This window comes from Capra hircus, chromosome 16 (genome assembly GCF_001704415.2).
Source record: "Capra hircus breed San Clemente chromosome 16, ASM170441v1, whole genome shotgun sequence".
NCBI lineage: Eukaryota > Metazoa > Chordata > Mammalia > Artiodactyla > Bovidae > Capra > Capra hircus.
The window spans coordinates 1486732-1504897 of NC_030823.1; the positions used below are offsets into that span (position 1 = coordinate 1486732).

At 53.9% G+C, this 18166-nt stretch overlaps 1 protein-coding gene across 4 annotated transcripts in view; it reads right to left on the reverse strand.

Moving 5' to 3' along the window:
* Positions 1-18166, reverse strand: part of PLEKHA6 (pleckstrin homology domain containing A6) — a 143570-nt gene that overhangs the window by 120109 nt on the left and 5295 nt on the right. For 3 of the 4 annotated variants that reach the window (XM_018060008.1, XM_018060007.1, XM_018060009.1), the window contains exons 2-3: positions 16533-16609; positions 13272-13329 (exon numbers count right to left, since the gene is read on the reverse strand). In XM_018060008.1, coding sequence (XP_017915497.1) covers positions 13272-13329; positions 16533-16609 — 135 coding nt within the window. Of the gene's footprint in view, positions 1-4704; positions 5077-13271; positions 13330-16532; positions 16610-18166 lie in introns of those variants that run through there. The other variant, XM_018060012.1, reaches the window with a different exon arrangement.

An 18166-nucleotide genomic window follows, 5' to 3' on the forward strand; every position in this document is an offset into this window, starting at 1 on the left:
GGATCATTTGTTTAATTCTAAAGAACTTTCACATTTGACGTGATAAAGTAATTTCATATTGCTTTACATTCACACCCATCTCCTACGTTAAGTCATTTAAACCTCAGAGATGCAAACAGGGCAAATAATTATTACTCCCATTTTAGAGATGGGGAAACTGAGGTTCAGAAGGGGCAGAACATTGAATTAGAAGGAAGGAAGCTGGATTCTAGACCTCACTTGTGAGTCCAACAAATCTAACTATGTTTCCATCAGAACACTCCCAACCCACCATCCCACCTCACCTAAAGCAGATTTTCCTTCCCTGCTGTGACCCCTTCAATTCCCCAGCTAGCAGCTGCAGTTTCAGGAGAGACAAACAGACTGGCCTGCAATCTGTGGAGAGCCCACTGATACTAATGAGGACCCAGGAACCAAGCAAAATCAGTAAAAATGACCTCACCACCAGAGGTTAGGTTGAATGTAACAAGCTAATTGCAAGCATTAGGCTAATTAAAAGCGAATTGGCACCTGCAATTATAGACTCAAGTTCTCAGGTAATGAAGAGCCAGACTGAGCGGACATGGTAATGTCAGTTAGGGAGGGCCCTCGCCTTCCCTGCGGAAGAGGGGTGGTCCCAGGCCCTGCAGGGGGGACGTCTCAGCATCCACCCATATTTGCCAGGTCAGTGTTGACTTGCCCATCCCTGAAACCTGTGTTCACACAAGAAGGACCAAGCCTTCTCAGAGATTAAGTGACCTGGAAGGATCTGATGTCACCCTGGATACCATCTGCCTTGCAGCGTGTGAGGGGCTGGGCAGCTGGAGCAGGGACTCCAGCGGAATGTCCTGCTAGCCAGAAGACACTAGCAGAGGCGATTTCTCTTGTCCAAGCTCCCGCCAGAAGGAGTCACAGGGGCGTGATACTACCGGGGTGCCCGTGGGGGTGGGGGCGGCTGGCTCCCTGAGCTCTGTGCTGGGGAGACCGAGCCTGGGGGAGGCAGCAGCAGAGCCTGAGGGGGCGGGCGGTGTCTCCCGAGGCGTCTGCTCCCAAGTGCGGGGGGGACTCGGGGGGAGGGAAAGCATGACACTGGCTTCTGTGTTTCTCAAGCCAATCAACACTAGTAAGATAATAAAAGCACAGTTGCTTTCTCTGCTTAGCATGATGCTATGTGCTTTACATATGTGACCTCATTTATCGTCACAAGAACGTCTGAGAGATAAGGAACATTACTATCCTCAGTTTACAGATGGAGAAACTGAGGTACAGAGAGATAAGTCACGGTCAAGCTCGTGTCCCTGGTAAGTGGCAGAACCCAGAGTCGGCCTCAGTGCGGCCCCGTAACTGCAATCTTGACGACTGCACTAAGTTATCTTTTAAGAAAACCCAAAGGCGTGAACAAACAAATGATAACAGGTGACCCTTCACCCTTTAAACGTCTAGAATTTTAAATTTTAAAACTCGCTAATAGGCAAACGTTCATCCATCTCAAGAAACAATGCATCAAAACAGTGAAAAAAGCTAGAATAGTCAAGGCTGATGCTCAGGCCACAAAATACGTTCTCATACACAGCTGCTGGGAATGGAAGTTAGTGCTTTCTAACAGTGAATTGGCAAAATATGTCAAGCTACTTTAAAACATAGGAATTCCACTTCTAGAAATGTAACCTAAGGAAAAAAGTCACTGATACATGTAAAGAGTCAGGTAGTTAATATGTTCACTGTAGCATTATTTATAAAAGTGAAAAGCTGGAAACACATAGTTTACCATAGTTAAACAAACAAATAAATGGAACAGGTCTATAATGAAATACCTGTCACTAAAATTGACATTGTAAAAGTATACTTGATGACATGGAGAAATGCTTTTTATTTAAGTGACAAAAATATATACTTGGTCAATGTTTCACAGTATATGTGTGTATTTTGGTAATAAACATAGTCATATGTCTGTGCATGAATTCACAAATATATATATACACCAAAATATTCAAACTATATACTGCATCTCTGAGAGAATTACACTTAATTTTAATCTTTTCCTTATGCGTTACCCTACAGTCTTAATGACTATGTATTAGTTTTATACTCACAGAATAGTAATTTTTTTATGTATAGCCTGTATCACATTAATTCTATGTCTTAGCATTCATCCTAAGAAAATAACCCAAAATACAGAAAAAAAAATTACTATTCTGTGAGTATAAAACTAATACATAGTCATTAAGAATGTAGGGTAACCCATAAAGAAAAGATTAAAATTAAGTGTAATTCTCTCAGAAATGCAGCATATAATTTCAATATTTTGGCATATATATATATATATTTATTTGTGAAAAAAAGGGTAACCACCTAAGTGTCCAACACAAATACGATTACATAAACTACATCATGTCCAAAGGCTATTATGCACTATTTTAATATGAAGAAAACCATCTTTATCACTCTTGGAAAGACAGCTGATTTGTTCTGTGCTGCTTCGAAGAACCAAAACCAAAGGGTGGAACTTAGAAGTGGGCAGGTTTTGATTCAGGACAGAAGAATGTTCTGACCGTGGAGCAGGCTGCCTGGAGAGGCAATGAGCCCCCGTCACTGGGACTATCCAGGCGAGGGTAGGACCCAGCTGTGCCCCTCAAGGAGGCTGCAGAGGGTTCGTCTGCGCTTGGAAGGCGTCTGGAGCCGTGGGTGCAGGGCAGGAGCCCACCTGGCCCATGACTGCCAAGAGGAGGGTCCCACTCAGCCTGCCCTCAGCGCGCTTCCTCTCCGCTCACCATTTATTCTGAATGTTTCCCAAACGTGTTCTTTCCTCTCTGAATACGTGCGGTTTCTTTTAACTGTTGGAGACTGGCCTCCCAGTCATCTCACTGACGGCTGATGTCCATGCTGCCTCCTCCCCTAGTAGGACTCTCTGCCGCAGCTGAGCTGCCTCTCAGCAAGCTCTCCCCCCACTGCAAGCCTCCCCTTCCTGAGGCCCCTCTGGGGGTCCAGGCTCAGTGCAGCGGCCTCAGGGGACCCACGGCAGGCCCGGAAGGAAGACGCAGGACCCGGGCTCAGGCTGTCAGGTGAGGTGTCAGCCCGTCCACGGGACTGCCTGCTCACTGACTTCCTCGGTAATTAAGTCATTTACACCACGCAGGAAGAACCCAACTGAATAATCCAGGCAGACACGTTAAAAGTAATTATCTGTGTAATGCGTCCTGCACCATCACCTTCCTGTGAAGAAGGAAAAGAAGCAGAACCCAGGGAAAAAAAGGCCCCCATTGTCTCGAGCCTGTGCAGCGCCCCCAGGATTAATTACACAGCCGCGCTAACACGTTTAGCACCTCGCCTCTGATTGGAAAGCCAAGGACTCTTAATAATTCATATCTGCAGCCCAGCACTCTGCGCCCTGCTGAGGACACAGGGAGCCCTTGTTTTCTGCCAGGCAAGCCCCGGGGCACTGCCAGGCTCACCCCCCGGCCGCCCCACCTGGCGATGGCTCCGGTCCCCCGCCCCAGTCTGCTCCGCCAGGGAGGCAGCGCCGGTGGGCAGAGGGGCGGACCTCCACGGTGGGAGCCCACGGAAGCCTCCAGCTCCTGGGCACCCCCAGGGAGGCCTGGAATCCAGATCTGGGAGAGTCGTAGGCAGGTGCCTGCCATGCACCCAAGGCTGTCTGGACAGCAGGCTCAGGCAGAGCCGTTCCACCAGGGTTCCCAGCCCTACATGCAGGAGACCCTCAAGGGAGCCAGACCGAGGGTAAAGGCCCTACAGGGATGGGGGAGGAACAGCCAGGCTCTGAAGGCTGGGACCCCCTCTGACTCTGCACCCGTCCTGCTCCCACCCTCTCCCCCCCAGCTCAGCGCTAACCCGGCCCTGCACCCCGGGGCTGGCTCCCTCCTGGCTCTCCCACCTCTGGCCTTCCGAGGCTCTAGGCTGCAGCCCCCGCTCCTTCCCCTGCGCCTGCGGTTAAAGAAGGAGAATCTCCCAGGGCCTCTCCTCCTTTCCCGTCCAACTCTCCCCTGGGCCCCTGCTCATCACCCTACTCTGCCATTTCACCAACCTGTGCCCAGAACCCCACACAATACGCCCGAGGCTCTGGGGGCTGCAGCCTGGCCCCCTCCATGACAAACCCATCCCCCAATGCCCACGCAGAAGGCACCAGCTCTCTCAGGGGCTCCCCACGGAATCTGAGAACCCGAGGTCAGATGCCCCCGAGGAATTCAAGAGCTCAGCGGCCGTAAGCCCCAACCTCTAACCCATAAAATATACACCCGACCCCCCCACACTGAGGGAGATGGGTCCCTGGGGCTGACCTGAGCCTGAACCCCCAAACCCCTCCTCTCCTTCCTGCTGGTCTTGAACCCACTCCTCTGGCAAGATTAGAGGCAGGGTGGGGCTGGCCTCTCTGCTCAAGCCAGACTGGGGCCCCGGTTGGACCCCAGGAAGCTGGCATCCCCAAGGCTGGCCTCACGCAGGCGATCTGGTTCAAATGTAATAAATTCAGACAACATGAGCCTTCACCGGGGATTCTGGAGGTGGCGGTGGGGGCACAGACAGGGATAAAATTAGCATTCTCAGCATCCACGATCCTGAAGCATCGCTGCCAAGAATGAGGGATGGGGAAGGCGGTGGCACCGCAGTGCCAGCAGCCCAGACTCACACGGTGGGCAGGCGGCTGCCAGCCCCGACCAGAGCCCAAGCTCTCCCCTCCCCGCTCGCCCACATGATGCATCAAAACAGACTCACCGGCTGCTGAGGTGCGAGCCCCACGCTGAAAAGCTATATCTCTCCGAGCCCCCAGGCAGCCCTCCCCCCAGCTCGGGCCAGCTGGGGTCCTCCTCCCTGCCCCCAGGGCCCCCTTCCAAGGCGCAGGGCTCGGGTCTGGTCTGGTCTAATCAGTCACCTCTCCGGCTGACAGGTCCCTGGCGCGGGGAGAGGATGCTGCTGCGGGGACTGCGGGATCCAGCATCTTTCCCAGGCAGAAGCAGCCGGGCATGCTCCATCGGCTCCCGGGGGATTTCAGGGCCACGTGATGCTCCCTCCCCAAGCTGTCACTTAGGATCAGGAGTAAATAGTCCCTGGAAAGGTTTAACTCCATCCACCCCAGTGACGAGCTGTTAAGCACCCGTACTGCCCGCCTGGGTGAGAACAGAGCTCCTCAGCACAGGCTTCCTGGCCATCCACCGCAGGGCCGAGGCTGCCCCCCAAAGGGCAACGGGGCCGCCATCCGTGCAAGCTGCATTCCGCGCTCCTCCCACCAGAGTGCAGGGAGCCACAGCTGGCCAGGGTCTGGCATCGAGGGCCTCCCCAGGCCTGCCTGTGGTTGCCTGTGTCTCCACGGCTGTCCACCCGAGAGCCGGGCATGCCTCCGGGTGTCGGGAGGCTGTGGTGAGAGCCCTAGTGCCTTCCCTTCCCCCGAGTCCACCCAGTGAATTTAAAGAAATCATGTTTGGAGCAGATTGGAGGCCATTACAAGATGCCAGGACCTTCTAGGTCCCCCAGCCCAACTGGTCTCCAGTGACCTTGGGCAAGGATGCTAGCTGAGCTGGGAGTACCTGTGTTTTGCATTATTGAGGGTCAGAGGCAGAAAGGAAGGCTTCAGTCAATAGGATTTCAGCCCTGTTTCTGCTGCAGAAAAGCCGATATCATTCAGAGTTCTCTCTCTCTCCCTACCCCAAACAGCCTCAGTTTCCCCCTCTTCGCCTTTCTGCGGATGCTGAGAAAAGATTTCTGTGACAATAACCGCATGCAGGAGAGACGCTGAGTTTCCTAGTCATGATCGGGAAGATGGAAGGAAAATGGAGTATTCCCACCCGAACTTCCAGGTAGGCTAACCAGATCCTAGTCCCATCTGCCTCTGAGACCCAGAAGTCGGAGACCCCAGATGAGTTCCTGGGGTCACTTCTGGGTAAAGAAATACTGCAATAAGCAAGGGCTAGAAAAGGGCACTTCCCAGGGGGCGCTGGAGGTAAAGAGCCCACCTGCCAACGCAACAGATGCAAGAGACACAGGTTCAAGCCCTGGGCCGGGAAGGCCCCTGCAGAAGGGGATGGCAGCCCGCCCCAGCATTCTGGCAGGCCCCTGCAGAAGGGGATGGCAGCCCGCCCCAGCATTCCTGCCTGGGGAGCCCCAGGGACAGAGGAGCCTGGCGGGCTGCAGTCCACGGCGTTGCCAAGAGGCGGGCGCGACTGGAGCGACTGAGGATGGCACAAAGGGCAGCTGCCAGCATCCACCCACATGATTATTACATCTCTTCCAAATGTTTGTTTGAATCACCTTAGTTTTTAAAATTTAAGCCTCTCTTCACTTAAATACAACGATTTCCCTTCTCCATGGGTCTCTCTTAATGTGATACAAGCATCACTTTTACAACTGAAGCCTTTATCGTTGAAAAGGATTTACTATGAAAAGTGCAAACGCACAGACTTCCTCCCAGAGTCCAGGAGGAGCGACAGGCGGGGAGTGTTACCGGGATCTGATCCACAACCCACTCCCACATCCCCAGAGGAAGCTGCTGGAAAGACCGTCCTTCCCACCCCAGGGCAGACCAGGCTGGAGCCGGGGATCCCAGGTTTGAGTAGCATGGACCTGCCTGCAGCTGTGGGGGAGAAGGGGCTCCTGAGGTCACCCCTCACCCCGCCAAAGGCTGAAACGCTGAGTTCACTGGCCGTCGGGGAGCCACTCGGCGGAAGGGGCAGAGAAATCCTGGACGCAGGCCCCGGGCAGGCAGCGCCGGTTCGGCCCAGCCCACCTGTCCCTGCTCTGCAGGACTTGGCGAGACCGCCCAGGACAGGCTGGGGGAGAACCCGCCCTAGGCAGCCCGAGATGCGGGGCTCCGGGGGCCTCGGGCCTCAAGGAGCCAGCGGAGCGAAGTAAGGCTGGAACCGGAGATTACAGCATCCCGAGGGGACAGCCAGAGTGGGAAAGGGGGCAAGGACCCCAGCCTCCATTCCAGGAGCTCCTCAGACGACTGGAAAGGGCAGGAGGCAGACGGGCCTGCTGAGAGCTTTCTCTGTGGCAGACGGAGGGCGAGGGCAGCAGCCAAGTCCCTCGATCCTCTGAGACGCCTGAGCTAGAGCCTCGGTGCTTCCGGGGATCTGGGGGGCTGTGGGCTGGAGACGCACGCGAGGTTGGCGGCCGGAGCACTGCCTCCGCTTCAGGGCGCAAGGGGCGAGGGGTCTCCAAGGCCCAACAAGGACTGGTGAGGCAGGGCCGGAAAATGGTCCACCTGCGCCGAGTCTGAAGTCCCTCTCTGTTTAGGCAGCAGAGCGGGAGCAAGACTCATCTGAAAGGCCTAGGTTGGGAGGGAGTGAGGAGGTGGTATTAAGAGAGGATATTCCAAAGAATGTGCCTCTGTGACTCCATCCATCCTCTACTTTGGAATCCACGGCCCCCAGCGTTTAGAAGAAAAAGTCCAAAACTCTCAGTCAGGGATTCAGTCTCTGAACACTTGCATGCTCCTGGCCTTTCGAGGGCCTACCACCCCCACCACACAGTACCGGGGACCACTAAACTGGGCGATGCATTGCCCCTCAAATGTGTCTGCCCCTTCCTCATCCAGCCACGCCTGGACGGTGCCTCCTGCCGAAAGGTAATAAGCAGGGAGCGGATAACGGAGCCCGGGTGATAAATTCTCCTTTAGGACCTGAGATTGAGCCCTGGCTCTGTTCCCTACCGGATGAGGGACTCTGAACGAGTGACCTGGCTGCTGAGCCTCAGTCTTCCTCATCTGTAAATGGGGCTTGTCTGCTCCGAGCGCCACACCACGCCTCACTTCTCTCCTCATCTGTCTCATGCTTTACTGTTCCAAGGTGTGACTTGCCTTTCGGAGGACAGAGCTAGGCAGGTGACGAACTCGCAGATTTGCTGCCCTGGGACTTCTCTCCTTTGCTCTGCGAGGCTCCATCATACTTCCTGGGACACCACCTCCTCTGGGGTCCCCCAGGTTGGGCTCTCTACTGATGATTCCTGTGAGCCAGCCCTGGGCTCCTGGGTGCCTGCCCCCACCCCACCCCTGCAGCCCCTGGCACGGCACTGAGCCCACCCTGACAGAACCAGAGGCACAGGTGCAGAGAGCCCGTCCTGGCCCCATCTTGGAGGAAGCATCCAGGCCAGAACAAGGACATGACAGCAGCTGGGTGGGGCTCCCTGAGGGGCGGAGGTGCCCGTGCAAGCTGGCACGGTCACAGGGCAGCGTCCTGGTGGGGGAGGGGCAGCAGGGCCCAGGCTGGGAGCGAGGGTGATGGGGGCGTGTCTCCGCAGAAAGGACCTCTGTCCTACCGCCCTCTTTGCCAACCAAAGAGAGACGCGTCTTGGAGACTGAACTGACAAGCTCTACAGACAGCTGCCTTAGCAGGAAGGAGTCAGGGGTCAGAGAAAATCAGGGATGAGTGTTACCTGGCCAGATCTCCAAGCATCAGAGGACTCCACCAGGTCCGTAGTGGTGGAAGGGTGGCAGAGGACAGTCAGGATGCCCCTGTCAGCTCAGGGAGGACCCACCCTCTGCAGGGAGCCAGCCCTTTCAAGGCCTCAGTGGGCCGGTCATGCGTGCTTTGGTGCCCTCCAGTGGGTTCATGCGTACATGCGCACAGGCTTGCAATGGGTTCACCCACATTTTACCCTGTGCTTTTTCTCTTCTCCCTGCATACGCTTTCTGTTCAACGACACTTTAAAACTGCACACACGTTTGAGCAATGCCATCAGTTGTGTGATACCAAAGAATGACCTCCCAAGCACCATGAAGGGAAGGATCTATTGAACACAATTATCAGATTTATCTGATGCTGGCCAAATATCAGTATTAATTTGACTCAACCACACTAAAAGGAGAAGAAAAAAATGAAGCCCAGATTCCAAAGTTATATGTATATCTGACTTTTATTATTACCTGTTGGAAAGGCAGAGGAACCAGAGATCAAATTGCCAGCATCCGCTGAATGATTGAAAAAACAAGAGTTCCAGAAAAACATCTATTTCTGCTTTATTGACTATGCCAAAGCCTTTGACTGTGTGGATCACAATAAACTGTGGAAAATTCTGAAAGAGATGGGAATACCAGACCACCTGACCTGCCTCTTGAGAAACCTGTATGCAGGTCAGGAAGCAACAGTTAGAACTGGACATGGAACAACAAACTGGTTCCAAATAGGAAAAGGAGTACGTCAAGGCTGTATATTGTCACCCTGCTTATTTAACTTATATGCAGGGTACATCATGAGAAACGCTGGGCTGGAGGAAGCACAACCTGGAATCAAGATTGCCGGGAGAAATATCAATAACCTCAGATATGCAGATGACACCACCCTGATGGCAGAAAGTGAAGAGGAGTTAAAGAGCCTCTTGATGAAAGTGAACGAGGAGAGTGAAAAGGCTGGCTGAAAGCTCAACATTCAGAAAACTAAGATCATGAAATCTGGTCCCATCACTTCATGGGAATTAGATGGGGAAACAGTGGAAAGAGTGTCAGACTTTATTTTGGGGGGCTCCACAATCACTGCAGATGGTGACTGGAGCCATGAAATTAAAAGACGCTTACTCCTTGGAAGGAAAGTTATGACCAACCTAGATAGCATATTAAAAAGCAGAGACATTACTTTGTCAACAAAAGCCCATCTAGTCAAGGCTATGGTTTTTCCTGTGGTCACGTATGGATGTGAGAGTTGGACTGTGAAGAAAGCTGAGCACCAAAGAATTGATGGTTTTGAACTGTGGTGTTGGAGAAGACTCTTGAGAGTCCCTTGGACTGCAAGGAGATCCAACCAGTCCATTCTAAAGGAGATCAGTCCTGGGTGTTCATTGGAAGGACTGATGTTGAAGCTGAAACTCCAGTACTTTGGCCACCTCATGCGAAGAGTTGACTCATTGGAAAAGACACTGATGCTGGGAGGGATTGGGGGCAGGAGGAGAAGCAGATGACAGAGGATGAGATGGCTGGATGGCATCACCGACTCAGTGGACATGAGTTTGAGTAAACTCTGGGAGTTGGTGATGGACAAGGAGGCCTGGTGTGCTGCGATTCATGGGGTCGCAAAGAGTTGGACACGACTGAGTAACTGAACTGAACTGATTCATGTCTGGAGTCCTCAGTCTCTAACTCACCCACCAACCCAATGTCATAAGCCTTTGCAGGGAGCTGATTATGCAGGGGACTGTGTGAAGATAAGAAGAGCAGGCCAGAGTCACTCACTCACTCAGTCACTCACTCATGCAGTCTGGGCTTATTGATGCCTCCCTTGTCCAGGAGAGGCACAGAGGATGCTGGAGACAGCTGCGGCAGGACGCTAAGAGGCCAGACTCTGAAATCAGGCAGACGTGGGGCTGAATCCCGGCTTTGCTTTCTACAAGCCTCAGGCATTGAACAAGTCATTTACTAAGCTCTGGTTTGCCTTTCTCTTACTTTCACAAACAGTTAGAAATGGCAGAACCTCCCTCATAAAGCTGTTGGGGGACTGAATGAGCTGTAAATGTAGTAAAGCACCCAGCTCTCAGAGTGGCCACAGCCGTTCCTGGTGTTCCGAGCGGCCACCGAGTCTGGGAATGCCACAGATGCGTAACAGAAGGGTAGCTGACATTCCATCACAAAACGTGGTGAAATGACACTGCCCCTGTCTCCAGACTTCATGGCCACATCATGCTACCTCTGCCCTTGGTGAGCTTCCAGCCCAGATCAGTAGTTTTCCAAGTGCGGCCCCCCGGAGCAGCAGTATAACCTGGGAGCCTGTTAGAAACGCAGACTCTGAATGAGAGACTCTACGGCTGGGCCAAGCAGTCTGTTCCGACACGCGCTCCAGGTGATTCCGTTGCACGCTCGAGTTTGTGAACCACTGATCTACAGGAAACGACACCTGTACCAACAATTACAATACAGGCGTGCTCTCCTGAAGACGTGATATCGCGAGCAGAGTCTTGAAGGAAAAGGAAGTATTTACAGGTGAACGCAAGCCACGTTAGAGGAGGGATTACACTCAGAAAGGTTGGGGGCGTGGAAGGGAGGTGTGCCTCGAGGGAAACAGAAGAGATAGTCTGGCAAAATGGGGTGTGGGAGAGGCTGCAAAAGGGGCAGGAGCCAGATTACAAAGCCCTTTCAAGTGCCTGAGTAAGGAATTTCGATTGTATCCTATAACTGATGGGAAGCAGGAAAGGTTTCTAATGGAGAATGACATGACCCAGTTCGCACAGTAGAGCAAAGTACTCTGGCAGCAGGATGGCTTGGAGGCAGAAAGATGAACTGGAAGCTGCTAGAATGATTCCAGGTAAGAGTGAGAGTCCAGGTGGGCACAAACCTGGGTGGTGGCCACAGGGATGCTGAGAAGCGGCGGCGCTGAGGGATCTTTAAGAGGAAATTGACAGGACCTCTGGAGGAGGGGCCCGAGCGTTCTGTGCTGGTGGCACTTCCGACAGAGATGGAACATGCTGGTGGTGGGAAGGCCAAGAGCTCAGGACTGAACACGCTGAAGGAGGCGCTCAGGAGACGCTCTGCGCTGGTGGCCAGAGCAGGAGTTAATCATGCCTCTCTCTCCCAACATGTTTCATTCATTTCACCAAAGACCGCGTTCCTATCAAGTGCCAGAAAAGATCCAGGACAGAGTGGAACACAAAGTAGCCAAAATCTGCTCTCGGGGCTGATGCGGCAGTGGGGGACACCAGCCAGAAAATAGCAGAGCAAACATGTGAACAAGAAGCTTTCCAGTAGTGCAGGTAAAGAAAAGTAAGGGGGCTAAGGAGGAACAGGAGGGAGCTGCAGACAAGGCCACGAGGAGAGCCCTGCTGAGAACATGTCACCTGAGCCAAATGTTGAGTAGAAACCAGATGCACAAAAAGAGGAGGAAAGTGTGCCCAGGCAGAGTGAACAGCAAGTGCAAGGATCCTGAGGCAGAAAGTAGTTTGGCCTGATGGAGGGAAAACGAGAATCAGTGCAGCTGCCCAGCTGCGGAAGCTGAGGGCCGGGAGGGGCCGGCCTGGACCACGGAAAGGGGGGCGCTTTCAAAGGCCGACGAGGTAATACACGCAGAAGTGCCGGGCTTCCCTGGCCGTCCAGGGGTTACCACTTTGCACGTTCACTGCAGGGGGCATGAGTTCCATTCCTGGTCAGGGAACGAAGAGCCCGCATGAACTAAGAGCCCACAGTCAAAAACAGTTTTTAATGCATGTGAAAGTGTTTCGTAAATGACTTCAAGAACCAGGTATGCGTAAGGGAATGCTAAGGTGCTGGCATCAAGGAGGAAAAAAAAGGAGTAAGTATTAACGGAAGCAAGGAGTTCAATTTCAGGAAAAGCTCAGGCTATGAGAGCCATCATATCAGAACAACTTCTGAAACAGATCAGTTGTCCATTTTTTCCCTACTGCTTTTGTTTAAGAATGGCTACCCACTCCAATATTCTTGCCCGTCGTCTCATGGACAGACGAGCCTGGAGGGGAATACGGTTAACAGGCAAACTGATGCAAGTGCTGGCTGGTCTTGAGGCGGGAGATGGAAACAGGACCTCTCACAGCACAGACAAGGAAGGTGAGAAAGTAGGGAGAGAGGAAAGGAGATGAGAAAAAGGCTCTCCTTGCAGGCTGGGCGGCGGCTCCCTCTGCTGGTGCCTGAGCCCCAGCTGTTTGCAGCCAGGCCCAGCCCTGCCGGCCCGAGCCCACCCGCTTCAGCCTGAGAGTGAAGCCGGTAGCCAGGCCAGCGGGGAAGCAGAGGGATCCAGGTCAAGGCAGAGGGGGAGGCATTCAGCGGGGCAGACGCGGGCACCCTGGCCCCCAGGGCTGCCTGCTGCACCCAAGAACACGAGCCACCCAGCCGACAGAGGGCCCTGACCACCCCTGAGGGGACACAGAGTACCAGACACACGCCTGCCACCCCCAGGATGACAGAGGGCCCCCGTCTCCTTCCTCTAAGCCTTTGACCCAAGCGTCTAGAACAGTTTCTCTCACGCCACCCAGCCCCACCCCACCACCCCAGAGAACTTCCTGTGACTGACGCGAGCTCTCCTGGGCCAACACACATGCACGTGCACACACACACACACACACACACACACACGCACGCACGCACACACCCTGGGCTTTATCTGCAAGGCTTCACACACACACCCTGGGCTTTATGTGCAGGGCTTCACACACACACCCTGGGCTTTATCTGCAGGGCTTCACACACACACCCTGAGCTTTATCTTTAACTTGGAACCCGTGACATCTCCTGGCCATTCACAGATCCCAGCAAGGCCTCCAGGAAGACCGTTTAACTGTCTCCCCGCCCAAGGAAGTATCAGGTACAAGGACAAAAGTAGAACAGCAAGACTGGAAAGAAACTCCATCTTACTCACTTGATGAAATACACAGCTCCTTCCTGGGTAGAATCCATCTCCCAGCCCTTGGGCAAACCTGTGAGGAAGCAAAGTCACAAAATCACCCTCTCTTCCACAAGCCCAATCTGCACTCAGGAGGGATGGAGATTCGGAGAACAGGGGCAATTCACAGATAAGCCAGCAGTGGTCAAACCAACAGTCTCACCCTTTTCTGTCCATTCTATCAGTCTGTGCTTCCAGCAAACAGCAAGAGAGTTGGCTGTAGAGGAGATGCCCCCCATTGTGAGCAGTGAAGCGACAAAATAGATCACTGCTTTGCAGGCTTCCTTCATTCTTTCAACAAACACTTACTGAGCCTCTGTTCTGTGCCAGGCCCTGTGCCAGCCCCCAGGGACGTAGCAGTGAATGGCCAGACGACCGCCCTGGAAGGTCCTCAGGATCAGCCCTGCTTATATCACAGGAGCAGAAGCTGGAGCCACTGCGAGTCACTGGCCCCAGATCTCACGGATAATTAGCACTTAAGACCAGGACTCAGGTCTCCAAGAGCTTCCCAGATGGTGCTGGTGGTAAAGAACCCGCCTGCCGATGCAAGAGACGCAGGTTCAATCGCTGGGTCGGGAAGACCCCCTGGAGGAGAAACGGCAACCCACTCCAGCATTCTTGCCTGGGAAACCCCATGGGCGGAGGAGCTGGGCGGGTGGCAGGCTACAGTCTATGGGGTCGCAAGGAGCTGGACACAGCAGAAGCGACTTGGTACGCATGCGCAAGTCTTCAAATCCCAGGCCACTGTCATTAGCTCTGCTTCTGAACAAGACACCACAGACCTGGGAAATCAGTCCCCGAAAAAATGAGGCTTTTTTTTTTTTTTAAACAGCACCTCTGAAAACAATTTATCCATGGAAATGCTTAGAATGGAGAAGCACTGACTTGCAAAATGAAAGAGGACTGAGTAGCTCAGGAAGCTGACCTTGGCTGCAAGGCGTCTAGGCCGCCCTCCAGGCGGGCGCAGCCCCTGCTGCACAGCTCCGGAGGCTCTGCGCCTCCTGCTCCACAGGGCGCTCCGGGAGCCTCTGGCTCTGCCGCGCCCCCAAACAGCCACCCTGGCCGAGTCCTGCCTCTCAAAGAGGCCGCCGCCAACTGCGGCACAGGAGGACGAGCTTTCCGGGAGCCCGAGGGAATCCAGCATGAGGTGGAGGCAGGCCGGGCACCGCTGCCAGAGCCCTGTGGCTGACACATTAGGAAACGGGCGCAGATTCTCTCAGCACTCAAACACCTGCCTGGGTGAGAGGTTTTATAAACAGGCTACTCAGTGCTGGCCTGCACTTCTCCTGCCCTGTTCCCAGCTGCCCTCAGACACAAGCTGCTGGACAGTGGGGCCTGGGCTGGACAGAGTGCTGGCCTCAGCTACTCTTCACTCACTGCCGGGTATCAAGGCTCTGTATTTCCATGGCTGCTGCTGATGGAGATGCTGATGCTTCAGTGCAGCGGGGCAGCCCACCTCCCTCTCAGGACGTGGTCCACAGAAATCACACCACCAGCCACTGCTTAGTGAGAGCCTCTCTCCTCTAAGGTACATGGTTTACCCCTACGAGCATATTCAGTCTGCACAGCAACACTACACAACAGGCATCAGCCCGAGCATTTGTACAGATGAGGAAACTGAGGCCCAGAGAGCTCCATCGACTTGCCAAAGGTCACACAGGAAGCGTCTGGGCCAGGACAGGAGTCTGGTCGCCTATCTGCAAAGCTCACATTCTTTCCTCTGTGTTGCCCCATAAACGCTACTTGTTCCCCTCTGGCCCTGTGCGAGGATGCTCCCATTCAGAAGGGCGTGGGTTGGCAGCCTCCCTGTGTAGAAGGATCCCCACTGGGTCAGAATCATAAATAATCCTGCCACTGTGATGTGCCTGGGAAAGAGGCCAGCGTGGATTATGTCCCCTGCCTTTTCCAGCAACTTCCCTGCACACTGCCCTCTCTGCCCAGGCAACACCAAGAGTGCTTATATTCCTGTCCAGGCGGAGTGCCCACTAAGGCAGCTGCCCTTCCAGCAAGCTTCAGGGGCATCTTAACCCCTTCCCAACCTTGGACAACCAGTTGGCTGCAACCAAAAATGACAGGACTGGCTCACAGACTTGTATTCATCCCCTAGCTTTACCTAGGGCCATGGTAAGATGAACGGACTCTAACTGAAAACAGCCGAAATGTGGAAGGTGGCAACACCAATCCAGAAGAAGACAGCCGCAGCCTTGGGGTCCTGAGGCTTCGCTTCAAGTTGAAAATACAATGGCGACGAAAACAACAGCAGTCACCTCTGTTGATGTGACTCTCTTGCGTAATCGGTGCTACAACCTTCTGAGGTTCATAATCCTATCCCCATTTTACAGACAAAGAAGCTAAGTCCCAGAAGACCCAGCCACTCGCTCAAAGTCACACTAATAAAAACTCAAGCCAGGATTTGAGCTCAGGTCCCTCTGTCTCTAGGACCTGTGCATTTAACTCCGATGCATCTTTGCTCGTTAGCTAAGTGGCCGTGAGCCAGGCCCTTTCCTCTGCTCTCCCATTTCCCTACTTCAAAATGAAGGAGTCAGACTCCATGACCCCTGAAGTCCTTTTCGGCTCTAGAACCAAAATGAGTCCAGTTCCGAAATGAAAAGAAAGCAGGCTCTGGGCAAGTTAGCACCTTGACCCGCACATCCAGCAGTGCCCCTGTGCCCTAAGAATGCCTGGGACTCTGTGTGGCCAGGTGAACGGCTGGGAGGCCAGCGAGTGGCTGGGGGTGGGGGTGGCGGGGGGCGGGGGGGGGTCCAACATTGTCGCTCCTGCCCCTCCGCTATGGTCCACGGTAGCATCCTGAAGAAGGTGGTGGGCTGTTCACTTGAAACACCCCAGGCCTTATGACTCTTGGTATCTCCACCTCTTCAATTTAGAATGAAACCATCTTGGCTCGGATGGGGCCCATCTTTCCCGCTAGCCTGGGAGGGCACTCTCAGGGTGGAGGGGGTTTTCCAACTGGGCAGAGGAATAAGAGGGATAAGCAAGCTCTTCGCCCTCAGAGGTCAGTCCCAGTCACTGAGCACAGGATTGGAAGCTTGAAAAGACCTCAAGGTGAGCATCAACCCTCCTGCCCTCATCTGCCCAGTGGTGGGTCAATGCTTAGCTGAGTCCATTCGAAGAGAAAGGAAAAATTCAGAAGCAAAGTCAGGGTAGCGGGTTCCCACAGCCACCTCAGGGCTTCCCCTCCTCATGGCCTGCAAAGGCAGCGATGGACGAGCTCCTTACCTGGACAGGAAGAGTGTCCACTCTGGATGGGTGATGCTGTTCCAGGATGCACCCAGCAGGTTGATTTCTCCTCATCACTAGAGAAGACCAAAACGAACATGTCAGAGGTCAAAGAGGCTTCCCTGAGCAGGACACCCATCACCACCGTCACATCAGTACCGACCATCCAACCCCAGACACCAGGCTGCCTTTGCTTACGCACACGCGCAGAGCATTTACTGAGCAGACTCTGAGGGTGCAGAGGTGAAGAATCCCAGATCCCTGACCTCAGAGGGTGCACTGCTTTTGCATAACCCACTTGGGAGCCAGACATGTAAAAAGATATCTGGAATATGATGTGATGGGAGCTACACTCCTGACTATGAGAGAGAGCACTGCAAGTCAGAGCGGGGAGCACTCCCTGCACGGGGTTAGGGGAGGGGAACAGCATGACGGCTTCACAAAAGAGGCGGCATTCGAGGTGACGAGTGAAGCCGCACGGGAGGTGCACAGAAGGCTCTTCGCCGGCAGCTTCTGATGGATAGGCGAGGAGGAGGCTGCGTGGATCGGCAGTCCTCGAGCGTCTGCAGTGCTGGACCCCGCCATCCACAATGTTCCCGCACCTCGGGAACTTTGCAGATTACACATCCGAGGTTCTGCGAGGCTAAGTAATGCCCCCAAAGTCACAATCAGTGAGTGATGGAGCCAGGATCCAGGCCTAGATGTGCCCCCTGGTTACCCAAGCTCTTTCGAGCACCTCATCCCCAGCAAGGCAGGCTCCCCGTGTGGATCCTCTGGTCTCTAGATGCCACGGCAGGTGAGTCCACCGACCTTTCTCAGCTCCCTGACAACCAAGGACACTGATATTTCCTGAGACCGAGGTATGCGCAGGACAGGACCCCCGGACCACCCTATCTCCCAGGCTTTAGGCTAGGGGTCTCAGAGCCCAGAATAGGACTCCACTCAGTAATGAATACCTTAATACATAATATAATGATATAATATAATGCAATGCACTAAGAAAGTGCCACTAAATTTCTACTAAAGATACAATAAACTACACATAGTTCCAGTGTACAATGGAATGTTGTGACACGTGTGTACACCTGTGAAACCCCCCCGGAATCAAGATGTGAGCCCCCAGATCCTCTCTGTAATTCCCGTCTCCCACCCACTGGTTCTCACTGTCCCCCCACCCCCAGCAGCCACTGGTACGTTTCCTGTTACCATAGATTCACTGGCGCTTTCTAGAGTTCCCAGGGTGTCACACATGGAATCACACAAACAAGCCTTCTCTGCCTGCCTTCTCTCCTTCTTGTCTCTCCCGCGCGCTGGCCCATGGCAGTAGCTCATCCCACTGCGGGGCATGCAGGTGTCCCCCGCCCCGTCCCCGCCGCTGCTGATGAACACCGGGGGTGTTTCCAGGTTGGGCCATTACAAACAAAGCTGCTTGGAACACTCGTGTCCAAGTCTTCGTGTGGACTCCTTTCCCTCGACTCTACTACGTTTCCTCTGAGTTTCTTTAACACCGGCTGCAGGAAGAGCCTAGGTGCCTGGGATTCCAAGTCACAGGACCTGGAGCCATGCACACCACGGGAGATGGCCTGTGGTCTGGGCTCTGGTCCTGGGGCAGGGGGCGAGGGAGAAGAGCCAGG